The 15155-nt window shown below is 26.7% G+C and overlaps 5 protein-coding genes across 5 annotated transcripts; 4 read left to right on the top strand and 1 right to left on the bottom strand.

Annotated features, from left to right (window-relative positions):
* On the bottom strand, positions 1–1413 carry OCT59_028676 (uncharacterized protein; the record flags this gene model as incomplete). Its single annotated transcript, XM_066147468.1, has 2 exons — positions 1–1051; positions 1232–1413. 2 exons carry the CDS (start codon positions 1411–1413, stop codon positions 1–3), a joined length of 1233 nt encoding a protein of 410 aa, XP_065994177.1.
* A 1469-nt stretch (positions 1414–2882) lies between these two features.
* Positions 2883–3697, top strand: OCT59_028675 (uncharacterized protein; the record flags this gene model as incomplete). The annotated part of the gene is made up of 4 exons (XM_025324408.2): positions 2883–3029; positions 3111–3194; positions 3348–3468; positions 3537–3697. The coding sequence occupies 4 exons, from the start codon at positions 2883–2885 to the stop codon at positions 3695–3697; spliced, it is 513 nt and encodes a 170-aa protein (XP_025186245.2).
* Positions 3698–4073: 376 nt separating this feature from the next.
* Positions 4074–4430, top strand: OCT59_028674 (uncharacterized protein; the record flags this gene model as incomplete). The annotated part of the gene is made up of 1 exon (XM_066147467.1): positions 4074–4430. The coding sequence occupies one exon, from the start codon at positions 4074–4076 to the stop codon at positions 4428–4430; it is 357 nt and encodes a 118-aa protein (XP_065994176.1).
* A 5769-nt stretch (positions 4431–10199) lies between these two features.
* On the top strand, positions 10200–10906 carry OCT59_028673 (uncharacterized protein; the record flags this gene model as incomplete). The annotated part of the gene is made up of 3 exons (XM_066147466.1): positions 10200–10238; positions 10502–10794; positions 10864–10906. The coding sequence occupies 3 exons, from the start codon at positions 10200–10202 to the stop codon at positions 10904–10906; spliced, it is 375 nt and encodes a 124-aa protein (XP_065994175.1).
* A 21-nt stretch (positions 10907–10927) lies between these two features.
* On the top strand, positions 10928–13025 carry OCT59_028672 (uncharacterized protein; the record flags this gene model as incomplete). The annotated part of the gene is made up of 7 exons (XM_066147465.1): positions 10928–11031; positions 11125–11284; positions 11352–11682; positions 11835–11885; positions 11960–12220; positions 12294–12796; positions 12864–13025. The coding sequence occupies 7 exons, from the start codon at positions 10928–10930 to the stop codon at positions 13023–13025; spliced, it is 1572 nt and encodes a 523-aa protein (XP_065994174.1).
* Positions 13026–15155: the final 2130 nt, after the last annotated feature.

Raw genomic sequence — 15155 nt, 5'->3', positions numbered from 1 at the left:
TCAAACATTTACACTTATTTCTGGATTTTGCTTTTCGATTTTTTCAAATACTCGTGGACAGATAGGAGTAGGCATTGGTATTCCCTCCAAATTGATCCTGGATATGTATGGTCTAATTTTACTAAGATTTTGTGGATTTTTTACTATTCCGTCATTTTCATAATGAAGAAAGTGCAGACCCAGTGTATAACCCAAACATAAATTATCTTCTGTGGCTCTGTTATTTGGGTTGATGGTTACCTTTTTATTGGACAAACCTTTAGGAGTTTCTTTCCAACTTCCTCCTAATGCACGTTCATATTTATAAAATTCTATGTAAATCATTTCTATTTGTAATAACTTCCATCCTGATCCATTATTTAAATATGCCTCTATATCAGCATCTATCATCACCCCTGCAGACCTATCTAAGAATTCATTTATTGAATGTTCTGCAAGTAAGACTTGCGTTTCTCTGTCATGATATTTGTCAGTATATGTGACAGATATTTCCCCTTGTACAATCTTTCTTTGTTCATATGCACAGTAAGCAGTTATTCTTGCCTTTAGTTGGCTACCTTTTCTCTCAAATTCGGTCTGTATTACTTCTGTGATTTTTTCATGGGATGCCTCTATCATTTGCACCATGTATGGCGTTTTTCCATAATCATCTTCTGCTATTTCTTTATTAAAGTTATAGGAAGGATTCCGCATTGATGGAACTACTGCTTGCCAGCAACTCATAATATCGGATACATCTACTAACTTTTCTTCTTCTCTGCTCCTTTTTTCCACATTCTGGTAAATATCTTCTGGTAATACTTCTCCATTAATATTCAATCGTCTTTCTGTTCTGCATTCAGTGAATTCTATGTCTCCTGCTGGCGGCTCATTATATTCAAATACGCCATATTTTGGTTTATATGTTCTATGATGTTTTCTTTTTGGAAGTGCTCCCTCCTGTACTACAACTTGTGCTGAACTTTGTGGCGCACTCTGTTGCGCAGGCTGCTGCGCATTCTGTTGTTCTGCTTGTGATTTGCATTGTCTTTTTCCTTTCGCATTCACATGGCTTGTTCATGCCCTCATGTCTCTGAATGTTTTTCCGCATCTTTCACATGGAGGAATCATTGCTACTTTATCCTGTAGATTACACCTAGTATCCTTCCTATATTCAATTCAAAAAATTTTTTTCGTATTTTTAATTAATTGCTTCCATTATTTTTCTTTCACGCCAGAGCTTTGAAGTTACCTGTACTGTCCGCAGGGGATACAAATTTGTAATGCGGAATTTGTCCCATTACCACAATTTTTACATGGCTTTGGTGGTGTAGACCCCTCCCTTAACGTAAATGCATGCTTTCCGCAGTATTGATTTTTTGTGGGTCGGGTGCAGTATTCTTTTGTCCCTTTTACTAGCCAATGGCATGGCATATTGCCTGTCTTTATTATTGTGTTTTAATCTTATATATTAGAGTACAATTTCAATTTTGCACTATTGTCTCATTTCTCAATTTACATGATACTCAGTTCAATGTTCAGGACAACATGTGGATCATCTATGAAGTAAGAATACTGTTATCGCAGTATTTTGTCATATAAAACCTAATAAAACCTATCGCAAAAATCTCGTTGAAAAAATAGCACTGATTGCTAGAAGTGGAGTTATCATATATTTTAGCCATTTTCTCATTACAAAAAATTCTTTCACACAAAAACTAACACAGAAAATTATCACAAAAAACTAACACAAATATTACACGTGTGAAAAAATAGCATTGTTTGCTGGAAGTGGGTTATCATATATTTTTGCCATTTTCTCATTACAAAAAATTCTTGCACGCAAAAACTAACACAAAAAACTAACACAAATCCTGTGTAAAAAAACTAGCACAATTACGGAGAAAAGAGTTATAATATCTTTCAAATATTTATCACGTACAAAAAAACTAACACAAAAAACTAACAAAAAAAACTAACACAAAAAATCGCATAAAATATATAACACATATTTTGATGAAGAGAGTTATAATATGTTTTAAATATTTTTCACATACAAAAAGTAACACACATAAAACTAACACAAAAAAATAACATAAAAACTAACATAAAAAATCACACAAAAAAAAATAACACATCCTTAGTAGAATAATATTTCAATCATAAATAATCATATAATACGTATATTTTTTTTGTTAGAGTTTTGGGCTGAGTTTTTGGTTAGAGTTTTTTTGGTTAGACTTTTTGGTTAGACTTTTTTTTGGTTAGAACTCAGTTCACTTCGGGACATAGGTGAGTGGGCGTGTATGAGTAGACATATAGGCTATTATGATATGAAAGCAGATCATAGGTGGACCATTACATTGCTGAGCCTCAGCAATGTACTGGGTGTGCTTTCATTTTTGATAGCAATACATGCACAATTGGGGTGAAAAAAAAAACGTATGAGTGAGTATGTATGAGTAGACATATAGGCCATTATGATATGAAAGCAGATCATGGGTGGACCATTACATTGCTGAGCCTCAGCAATGTACTGGGTATGCTTTCATTTTTGATAGCAATACATGCACAATTGGGGTAAAAAAAAATAACATATCCCATTGCTAAAGTTGGGGGGAAAAAGGTTTCATCCCTTGTTTTAACTTTGGGAACGGGGAAAATGTAGTACTCTAGAGTTGGAGTTGGGGAGTAAAGAAAAGATAACTCTCCAGTTAAATTGGGGATGAAAAAAAAACGCTACCCCCATAGCTAAAGTTGGGGAGAAAAAAAGAAAAAAATCCCCAAACTCAGATGGGGTCAAAATAAAAAATTGGGCCAGAAGCCCCATTTAGTCTCTACTAATGCATTCTAATTGATTGTTTTTTTTAGAATATCATGTTAGTAATAATTATATGTTAGTAATGGAATATGCTAATAATGGTAGTCTTCGAAGCTATCTGGAAAAAAATTTTGGTAAAATTACATGGGATGATAAATATATTATGGCATACCAGTTAGCTTGCGCTGTGTCATGCTTATATAATGAAGGGATTGTTCATCGTGACTTGGTAATTTATTCTTCTTCAATCATTGTCTATAATATTATATTTGCATTGCTAAGACCTAAGTTAATATATAACTTCTAATAGCATTCTGATAATATATTAGTTCATCAAAACATGATCAAATTGGCGGATTTTGGATTATCGAAAAGAATTGGAGCGTCATCAAATGTTCAATCCAAAATAATTGGAAGCTTCCTTATGTTGATCCAAAATTTTTAATAGATGAAGAAATAATAATAACCAAACATCGCAAATTTACTCATTAAACGAAAAAAGTGATGTTTACAGTGTCGGCATATTGTTATGGGAAATATCTGACAGACAACCTCCTTTTATGTTGAAGGTGAAGAATATGATGTTGGTTTAGCTTTAGAAATTTTACAAGGTCTTGGAGAAACAGTTGTTCCTGATACACCAGAAAACTTTGTAACAATTTATATTAGTAAGTAAATTTAAATGTAATTACTTAAATGTTATTTTTTCTAATCTTAAATTACATTTATTATTTAGAGTGTTGGGATGGGGAACCAGATAATTGTCCAAATATATATCAAGTAGATGCAATTGCAAAAAATCTTCAATTGTCAGGTAAACAAGAAGTCAATGATGCTTCAAGTACTAATAATTTAGAATCACAAGGAGATTTATCTCAACTTATACAAAGGAATTGATGGAAATTAATAAAAGATCAAGTTATTGAATATCTTCATAATTTTAATACTAATCCAGAAGAAATTTGTAATTGGTTATCAAATAATCAAAATAGTTCAAATTCAATTTTTTTATTTAAATATTTTAATCGTAATGGAATTGCAACAAGTAAAGATCATAAGAAATCTTTCAATTTATTTATTAATGCATCAAATTAAGATCATATATTAGCATAATATTTTGTTGGTGATTGTTATCTACATGGAACTGGAACTACAAAAAATAAAAAATTAGTTTTTGAATACTTTGAAAATGTAGCTAATGAAAATTTTGCACGGTATTAACAAAGATATAAAAAAGGCCATTTATTGGTATGAAAGAGCTTCAAAAAGGGTTATGTGTAATCTTAGTCTTTGTTATTCGAATGGAAATGGTGTTGATAAAGATGATAATAAAACCTTTGAATTGTCTAAGCAATCAGCTGAAGAGGGTTATTCAAATGGAATAACCATGTTAGGATATTGTTATGAAATAGGTATTGGAACTAAAATTGATAAGCAAAAAGCATTTGAATTATATCAAAATGCTGCAAATCTGGGAGAAAAGGCAGCACAACATAATCTTGGTAATATGTATGAATTTGGAAACGGAATTACAATAGATATAGACAAAGCAATTCATTGGTATGGAAAAGCTGCCAAAAAAGGACATAAAAATGCACAAAATAGATTAGAAACACTTCAAAAATCATAAAAATTCATTAAAATTACAAGATTATAAATGTAATGATCTTCTTTAAAAACGTAAATAAACTTATTAAATTAGTAGTTAACTTACATAATCATTCTTATTCAATTTATTTTTTACTATATGAATAAATACTTGTTATTCCATGGATATCAATGAATAACTATAAATATTCACCGATGCCTTGGGGCCCCCGAAGGGAAGGAGCATCAGTGTATATGAAGTTATACCGATGGAGTAATTGACAAAAAAATTAAAATTTTATATTTTGTATTTATTATTAAATTTAATTCTACTATATATTGTATTTCTATTTATTTAAATTAGTCATTAAAAAAAATGAAGTAATTTTTTTCTTATAAATGTCGTGTCGATATTATGATAATTTGAAAACTCATCGTACACAGCAATTAGAATGTGTTAACAGTGTGTCAACACACCAACTACCCTAGTAAGTAGTTAATTTTGAATTTCTTTTGTAGTAATTGCGCCAAATGCAATGAAAACATTTATTTGAAGTTAAATGGGAATAAAATTCAAATAAACTACTGTAATCCAATATGGGTTAAAACTGGTTTAATAATGTAATTGTTACAGATGAAATAAACTAGATATATTTTTCTGATCACAACATAAAATACTAAAAATAATTAAATGATAAATTGCAATAATGCAGTATGCATTTTTTCAAAACATTATTCATCTCATTGGTAAAATATAAAAAAATGAATTTTTTTAAATGATGATGTTATATTCAAATATTACTACAGTAATACAATATTTTTTATATTTTCTACAAACCTGTGAATTGGTAAACGGAGAATATTATATATGGTGATTATAACCAATGAGCTTTTATTTCGGACCGCAGTTATCTGTAAAATTGTAATTTCGATTTATGGGTAATATTATTAAAAACACTGGTAATAAATGCAAATATATCATTTTTGATTAAGGAGGTGATGCTTTTTGGTTATAGAAGTTAGTTGTACAAACTGTTGTATCATTTTTGATTATTGAAAAAATAAATGTATCATTTTTGATTATTGAAAAAAAATTCTGTCATTTTTGATTATTGAAAAAAAAATTCTATCGTTTTTGATTATTGAAAAAAAATGTATCATTTTTGATTATTCGATAGTATCACGTTTTATTTATTTAATTTATACTAAACAAGTTAATGTATCATTGTATAACATTTAACGTGTTCACATAATACTTTTCTTCACACGACAAATGATTTAATTCTTTTTCTTTTCCAAAAATTTTGATTTCTTTTGATATTTTTTTCTTTATTATATAATAGTTTTTATAATATATTTTGCGTTTTATAACCTTGTTTATATTTTTTACGTGATAATTATTTGTAATAATTTTCTTTCTATAAATTTGTGTAACATTACTATATATTATAATATGGAAACTTACGAAAATCAAATCAAATACAACGATGATGGCTCAGTAAATGTACCATTTGGTCGTGCTGCAGAATGGTATATATCAAATGCAAATCTTTTAAAAAATCATCGCTTAAAAAATCAAAGTAGACAAGTTACTCCTAAACTTGTTAAAGCTGGAATCTTAACGGTAGAACGTGTACAAGGGGCAATAGATTACTTAGAATGGAAAACTAAAACTGGAACGGTAAAATCAACAAATCGTATTGATGATATTTTAGTTTTAACCAGTTTAGGAAGAGATTTGGTTTCTCAAATTGAATTAGGATTAGCCAAAAACCAACAATGTTGGTATTGGGTTATGTATTGTTCGGGTGATGGAGGCAACTGTCAAAGATTATGTGGTAGTGTTGGAAAATGTAATGAAAATTGCGAAAATTATAATTTATGAAATAATTTGAAAAATGGAAATGATATGCACCATTGTAGTGTCAGAGTTATTTCTGAATGTCAGTTATCTTGGCTATCATTAGAAAATCCATTGTGAATTACCATTCAAGGAACTCATCGTACATTTCACAATAATAATATTCCTAAAATTTCAAGAATAAATTTAACTTATTCTGTTAGAGATTCAATAGCATTAAGCAGAAGAGCAGACCACAGGACAGCCAAAGGGATAAAAGCGAAATTATTAACATCACTTAATGGTGCATCAGAAGATGTAATTAACAATGCATTAGCAAGCCAACGTATAATATGTAATAATGACAAACTCCGGCAATTTGTTGCCAAAGATGATAAGAAATTAAAGGATGATACTGGTCCTTGGACTCAGCTTGATAGTTTAGTAAATAATATATTAAAATCTCAAGGTTTTATATTATATTATCAAATAGCAGACATTAATCAACCAGCTGATTCACCTGACCGATATTATCAACTTACAATTTCTGATGAGTTTTGGTTAAAAAATGCTCGTAATTACGGTAAAATCTGTATCAGAATAGATGGTAAATATGATTTAAATTTGGACCGTGCACCGGTATTATCAATTGTCACTGAGAATAGTGCTGGTTGCGGATTGCCTGTTGCATTTGGTAAGTAAAATTTGACATATATTAAATTATTTAGTATATAATTTATTGTAATTTATTATCAATATATACAGATCACGATACAAAGTTGTTAGCAATCAGATGATCTAAATTTCATAGTGTTGTTTATTGTGATTGGCCATTGTAATAATAAGTTGTATTCCAAAAAAGGAAGGAAGTAGGTCCTAATTTGGTTAGCAAATATGGCAAAACAGGTCCGTTTTTATATAAAATATATATAAACATAATTGAAATTTCGTTTCATTGCAATGAATTTCAATTTCAATTTCAATTTCAATATATCAATTGATTGTTTTTTGGACAGCAGTTGTTTAAATAAATTTCGTGAATTGAAGTTGATCATCATTTACGTCACAGTAAGTAAAAATAATCTAAAATTGGATTCACATGTTATAAAAATTGAAACTTGTATATAGTAACTATAAATAAATTAGTTATAATGAAGGTACTTTTTTTTATTAATAAAATTGTATTTTTTTATTTGTTTGTTAATTAAATTAAAAATTGTGATTTTTCCCATAAATTACACATTTTTTTAATTAATAATAAAAAAAAATAAATAAATTTACAAATTGAAAATTGAAAGATGATCATCATTTACGTCACAATGAAAATAATCTACAATTAAATTCACATGTTAATATTAGTTAAAATAACTAAAGCCTGCAATTAATGACTATAAATAAATTAGTTATAATGAAGCTACCTTTTTTTATTAATAAAATTGTATTTTTTTATTTGTTTTTTTAATTAATAATAAAAAAAATAAATTTACAAATTGAAAATTGAAAGATGATCATCATTTACGTTACAATGAAAATAAACTAAAATTGAATTCACAGGTTAGAAAATTTAAAGCCGCATATAGTAACTATAAACAAATTAGTTCTAATAAAATTACCCTTTTTTTTATCATTTATTTAATTAATAAAGTAATATTTAACAGTTAATGAGATTATGTTATTTCAATCATAAACTATTATATAAATTAATAAATTCATTTTATTATATAAATTGTAATAAATTTTTGATAAAATCAATTTTTTTTCAATGTAAATAAATAATAAAATCGCAATTTTTCAATGAAAACTACTTTTTTTTAAATTTAAATAAATGTAATAAAATCATCATAATTTTGCAATAAATTGTAATAAAATCGTAATTTTTTCAATAAAATTGCATTTTTTTTAATAAATTTGATAAAAATCAAAATTTTTCATATATTAATAAATAATAAAATCGTAATTTTTTCAATGAACTACTTTTTTAAGTTTTAAATAAAATGTATCATAATTTTGTAATAAATTGTAATAAAATCACATTTTTTAATAATCATAAATCATAAATAATAATAAATAATTGTAATATTATTACTTTTTTTTAAAAAATAAAATATATTATAAATATATTAAAGTCATCATTTTTTTTATAAATATAAGTAATTCATTTACTTTTTTTTACTTTTATTCATTTTTCATTTTAATAATAATCAGATTCAAAAAAAATTTCGAAATATGATTGCAAACATTACAACCATCGTGTATATACTTTCTGTGACTGATGAAACTATTAATAATGGTGTCTTGCAGAAAGGCATGGCTATTTCCCGAATTGATAATGAAGATGCATTTCAAATATATAAATTTTACAATTATATGACCTTAATAAATAACACAGACCTTGATTCAGATGATTGATCTGAAGTAACTTCGCCACTTAAGGCAGAAAATGTATACTTAATTACAGGAAAATTTTCAACAACTCAAGATGGTTCAATAAACGTCTCTATTACAACTAATGTACAACTCCTTATCGATAAGGAAGATATTCCTATAATAAAACCAACTGTACATCTTCTTGGAAAGACTTTGGGGTATGCAGAATTAACAGAAAGTGGATATACTTTACAAATACAAGTAAAGCCATATTTATATATCTAAGGATCAATTTACTCCATTTACTGTAAATTTAACTCACCCACCAAATGGGCGATTTAAGAACGCGTTAACAAAAGCCAGAAAAAATTCAACAGTTCATACAACAGGAGTATTTTTTTTTGCAAAAGATCAATTATACTGTGAAATTTTGGAATTTCAGTTTGTATCAGCAAAAATAGAAACAGATAACAGTATTGTAGTTCCATGGAAATCAAAATCTGATTCACGTAATGAAGGATCTTGAAATATCTGCTATTTTAGTCATATTTGTTTTACGTTTATTTTTAGTTGGTGTCATTGACAATGATGGTTGTGTTGTTGAATTCTGTTGTATGAGAGAAATTCTTTGTTCTATAACAGATTTTGAAGATCTTTGCTATTACAAAATCAATAAAGTGATGAAATTCATGATATTAAAACTTCTATTACAAATGAAGAAAATGAAGAAAGAATTAATGAAAAGATTGAAGAAAATGAAGAAAGAAATGAAAATATTGAAGAAAATGAAGAGAGAAACGAAAATATTAAAAAAAAAAATAATACACCAAAATTTCAAATTCAACAAGAGGTAGAAAAAAACAAAAAACTAAATAATGTTTATGAACTAACGTAACCCAGTAATAATCTTTTCTTTGATTTTTTTATTATCTGTTCTTTATATTTTATATGTAATAAGTGCTATATTTATTTTTTTTAATGAAATAAAAAACGTATTTTATTTTTTATGTCAAAGAAAAGTGGTTTAAAAAAAATTTGAAGTCTACGTAAAATTTAATTGCTGATCATGTTACACATGTCATAGATCACCTGACAAATACGAACTGTTTTTAAAATTCTTTTTTTATTATCTATTGTTTTTTATATTTTATATGTAATAAGTACTTTATTTATTTTTCAATGAAATAAATGAAATAAAAGAAGTTGCATTTATTTTATTTTTATATCAAAGTATAATTAGTTCAAAAAAAAAAAATTTGAAGTCAACGAAGTCAACATAAAATTTAATTGCTGATCGTACTATTATGCATGTCATAGATCACCTGACAAATACGAACTGTTTTTAAAATTCATTTTTATTATCTGGTATTTTTTATATCTTATATGTAATAAACATTATATTTATTTATTTTTTATTAAAAAAAAATTGAAGTTATTGTAAAATTTAATTGTTGATCCTTAATAATAATATTACAAATATATGTTATAGATCACTGATCATATATATACGAACTATTAAAACTTTCATAATAATTTGATTACTAATTACTAACATTAAATCAATAAAACTGAATCAGATGTCCTAAATGGGATCAAATTCAAACAATGAATTTAAATAGAGATGCATTCAAAGTAGATCCAAATGTGATTAAAGAATATTCTCGCTTGGAACAAGTAGCATCACAACCGCTTCCTATTTCATAAACAAACCTAGATTATCATGTTATCAGTTATCATATAAGTATAATAAAGCAATTAGGGGTTCTTTAAAAAAAGTGTTTATTTGACTATGCATTTATGCTCATGTTACACCTAATTTTATTTTGAAGGCCGCCGCCAGGCGGCCATAGTGGTACAGTTCTAGTTAAATTGTAAATAAAATATATATATTAGCGCTATTTAATAAGGAAAATCATCATACTATAAAATTGGCTATTGACGCTATTAAAAAAAATATCCCATGTGATAACGAGTTCTGTGAACACAAGTGGTACTATAAAAATCTTTTATCTGGAAACGGATTTCAACGAGTTCGTGAATGTCAAAACAATAATTGGAAGCCATATATCTTAATTGATAAGCATAGACCATCTAAACTTGCTATCCAAAATGCTTCACATAAACAAATTTTATGTTGGTTTCATATTATGAAAACTTTTAGTGAAAATTTAAATAAATGGCAGATACCTGCAAAATTCAGGTAAGTTATATATTATATTAATTTTTTTTTATTAAAATTGATAACTAAATTAATTATTTTATTGTTTAGATATCCAATAGCATTAGCGTTTAAAATTGTAGGTCGTAGTTGAACTGAAGAAACTGCCATTGAAATGGCTAAGAAATATATTGAATTTATTAACACTCTTCCGTTGGAAAAAACCAAGAAAGATAAATTAATAGATGATTTATCTAAAAATTGGATGTGCACAGAGTGGTGATTAAGTTTTATTGATGCTGGTCGTATTTCCAAAAATATTACAAACAGATTTCCATGGACTACAAACAATTTTACAGAACGGATCAATAGGACAATTGAAGCAGTATATAGTGGTAAACAAACACCATTGACATTTATTGAACGAATGTATGGAATAAATTTTCAAAGTGAAACTATTGTAAGTCATGAAGATTTAAATAAGTTTGAATCTGGTTTAGTTACTTTATTCAATACTCAAATGATTGAACAGGTAAGAATTTTTTCGTTATCATTTTTAATTAATATTATTAAATTAATTTATTTTAAATTATTTATAGCAAACTAAAGATGATATATGTTGTGATAAACTTCGAAGATTAAATCAAGGAAGATTAGATTTTCTTCTTAATATGGTTAAAATATTATCAGACCAAAATACTTTTCTTGTCAAAAAAAAATCTGATGATTTATTTGTATCTTTTTATGATGATAAGCCTTTATATCTAGATGAGGAAATTGTACGAAAATTAAATGATATGGTCAATTTTCTTATGAAATCTTTATTATCCGAAAATATAATATTAGAACAAGGATTTCATATATGTAATGTTATTACTGGTGAATGTACATGCTGGGAATACATATGGGATAGTTCATTACGTGATAAATGTAGGCACTGTCATGCAGCCACTTTGCTTATAGAAACACAACAAAAAGGACATCTAGAAGTTGTAAACAAAGCAAAGAAAAACTTGTTCATTATTTTCGTAATAAGGAACGAGTAGTTCCCGCGTCTATAAAAAATAATGTAATATATCAAGGTGACATGGAAGATTCTTATCAAGAAATTATTAGATTATATAATATGCAAGGTAAGATGTTTAAAATAATTTTTTTAAAAATTATTATTGTTATTTATTATATTAATCTTACTTTTGCTCACTAGGTAATAAAATATTTTATCAACTTAAACGGTCATCTCAGGAGATTAAAGATCCATTTCGGCCAGCAGAATTAAGTGAAAGAACAAAATCAAATTTAGGCGCACCTCCTAAATTATCTGCTAAACCTCAATCATCCCATAGAATAAATTTATTACCAAACCAATCACAATCTGGTAATACGTTTTCTATACAACAAAGGAAAACAAAACAAATTCGAAATCTTAAACGAAAACGAGAAGATAATTTATCTTCAATTAGTACTGGTAAAGATATAGATTTAACATAATAATATTAATATCTGTATTATTAATTTCTTTACCTATATTTATTTAATAGATAGAAGAAGTACATCTTCATTTGCATCATCATCATCGTTTATAATGCCAAGCCCACCCCGCAATGTATTTCAACATCTTCCAGAACTGCCATCTAATGATGATTTAAACTTGGATTTAGAATTGGATTTAGTACCTAATTCTCACAATTTATGCCCCTATTGTGATAATATCCTACCAGTTACTTTACCAGAAAAAATAAAAGACCAGTTACAAAATCTACAAAACAAGCCAATCACAAAAGAAGAACGTTGGTCTTTTTGTATAATGCATCATGGTGAATTGAATATTGTTCCACATGGATTATCAAAAGGATATCCTGAATATATCGATTTTAATGTACTTCCATCACGCATAATCAAATTTGAAAAAGATCTCATTGAAATTATTAACGGAAATATTTCAAGTTACTATTGGGATATTGCATCTTCAATATATAAAGAAGTTGGATATAATAAAGCCAAGGCGCCAATGATGCTCATGAACCGATTTGAAGTTTTTCAGGTTGGTAATTATCTGTTTGAATATAAATTTTGTTTATATTTTATTAATTAGTTTTACTAATTTACAGCCAGGTTATTATGGATTTAATGGGTTATATACTATTGTTAATACTTTAATAGATTTGTTTGTTAACTCTAATAATCTTACAAAAGACCAAACGTACCCATTAGACCCTATGGATTTTATTTACGAAGTTCTAGTACCAGAAGTAACATTACGTCTGATTTAGGAGGGCCGTAATAATAGTATAACACTTGAAGATGCGAAAGAAATTTTAAATGATAGTATTGAATTTGGAGTTTATATGCATAGCAAAGAAATAGATGATTGATTAATACTATTGTCTTTTAGTTGTAATAAAGACAAATTTTGAGAAAATAAAGATTAAATTTATAACATATGAATGTTGGCAATTCTTTGTTTTAAATGGCTTAATAAAAATATACAAGAAGCAGTAAATAGTAAGGAAACAAAAATAACGATTAATAAGATTAATAATTTGAAATTATTTAGTGGGTTATTAAAAATAAAGTCTCCGATGTGCAAACGCAAGATACAGTATGTCGAATCTATGCATGTGACCATGTGATACTATCGAATAATCAAAATGATACATTTTTTTTCAATAATCAAAAATGATAGAATTTTTTTTTCAATAATCAAAAACGACAGAATTTTTTTTCAATAATCAAAAATGATACATTTATTTTTTCAATAATCAAAAACGATACAACAGTTTGTACAACTAACTTCTATAATCAAAAAGCATCACCTCCTTAATCAAAAATGATATATTTGCGTAATAAATTAATAAATAAATATTAAATTTTATAATTCAAAAAAATGTTTAATATATTATAACGTTCTATGTCAATAAAAAAGAATATTTTACAAGGACAGCAAAATATAACAAATGTTTTACTAATAATATTATATAATTTAAATTTGTTTACTTCTTCTTTAAAAAAAAAACAATTTCATCTTCATCAGTGTCTAATTCTAAAATAGCCTATATTTCTTCCATTTGGAAATTATAAATAAAGGAAATTTATTTGACATGATCATGAATCCCTTTTTTGCTATTAAATTCAGCTTTACTCTTTTAAAAATTGATTTTTATTTGCATAATTTGTTATAAATATTTAACCCTTTCCTTATTCATAATATTTTTTTTTTTATATAAAATAAAATATTAATATTTTCATCTTCATCCACCACTATATTTTTAATTAATAATTTCTTAATAAAAGTATTTTGTGAATTTTTAAAAATATTTCCAGATCATTTGTATTAAATAAAAGAGTTAAACATAAATATTCTAAGAACCTGTCATAAATTTTGTAATATAGTTGAACTTAAATTCATTATAAACAGATCATAATTCAGGATTGTAATTAAAAGTTACTATTATGGTATAAAGACAACAATACAGTTAAAATTCGGAAATTCAAAACAAAACTTTTGAAATAAAAGAAGAAAAATTAGAAATAGATGAGCACAAAAATTTTTCTCATTTTTATTGGATATTAATCATATAGATTGGTTCCGGTCTGGACCGGTCCTCAGATCTCATGAAGACTGGTACAAAGATCGACACTAGACTGGTTTTTAGGAAATGGAAACCATTATAAAGTCCGATAAGGTTTTATTGTTGTACATCGTCACGATGTCATGTGCTGGATAATCGTTCACCAACATCCATATTGTGGTTCTGCATCTGAACCAATAATGAATTAGATTATAATAAAAAAAAAAATATTTTCTTTAAAGAGATGATTTATTTACCTGCTAAAGGCAAAAAACCAACAATAACTAAACATTTAATTGCATGATTAATTTTGTGTGTCATATATAATTTTTAATTCGTTATTTGTTGTTAGTAATTTTTACTCTTCCTTTTCAAGGTGTTTATATAAGAAAATTTTTTTTATAGCAACACGTAATTAATGAGGGCGAAGTAAAGGAGGTATACAAGCCACTTTCTTCCGTGTTAAGATTCAAAGCCACTTTAAATTAATAATTTGAAAATGTGAGATTTTGATGTCAATAAATATTTTGAACGGCAGTAAATGCTGCAGTCATCTGTACATTGCGCCACAATTGTAACGAACAATGCAATATTAAACCCTAATCGTATGATATCAAATGAACAAAGCCATAAAATTTGTTTATTGTAAAGGGATCAAGAAAGTATTCTTCATTTTATGTAATGGATGTTTTTAACTGATTTTGAATAATTATCTTTATAATATTACCCTTAGGGCAATGACAGATATTACCTAATATCAGTTTATTATAAGAGCTTACCCCCCCTCCCCCAGGTAAGATATATTATATATGTAATTTCCTTATATTGTAT

This window comes from Rhizophagus irregularis, chromosome 8 (genome assembly GCF_026210795.1).
Source record: "Rhizophagus irregularis chromosome 8, complete sequence".
Taxonomy (NCBI): Eukaryota; Fungi; Glomeromycota; class Glomeromycetes; order Glomerales; family Glomeraceae; genus Rhizophagus; species Rhizophagus irregularis.
Note: the sequence above shows the minus strand (reverse complement) of the source record. Positions and strands in the feature narration are given on the sequence as shown.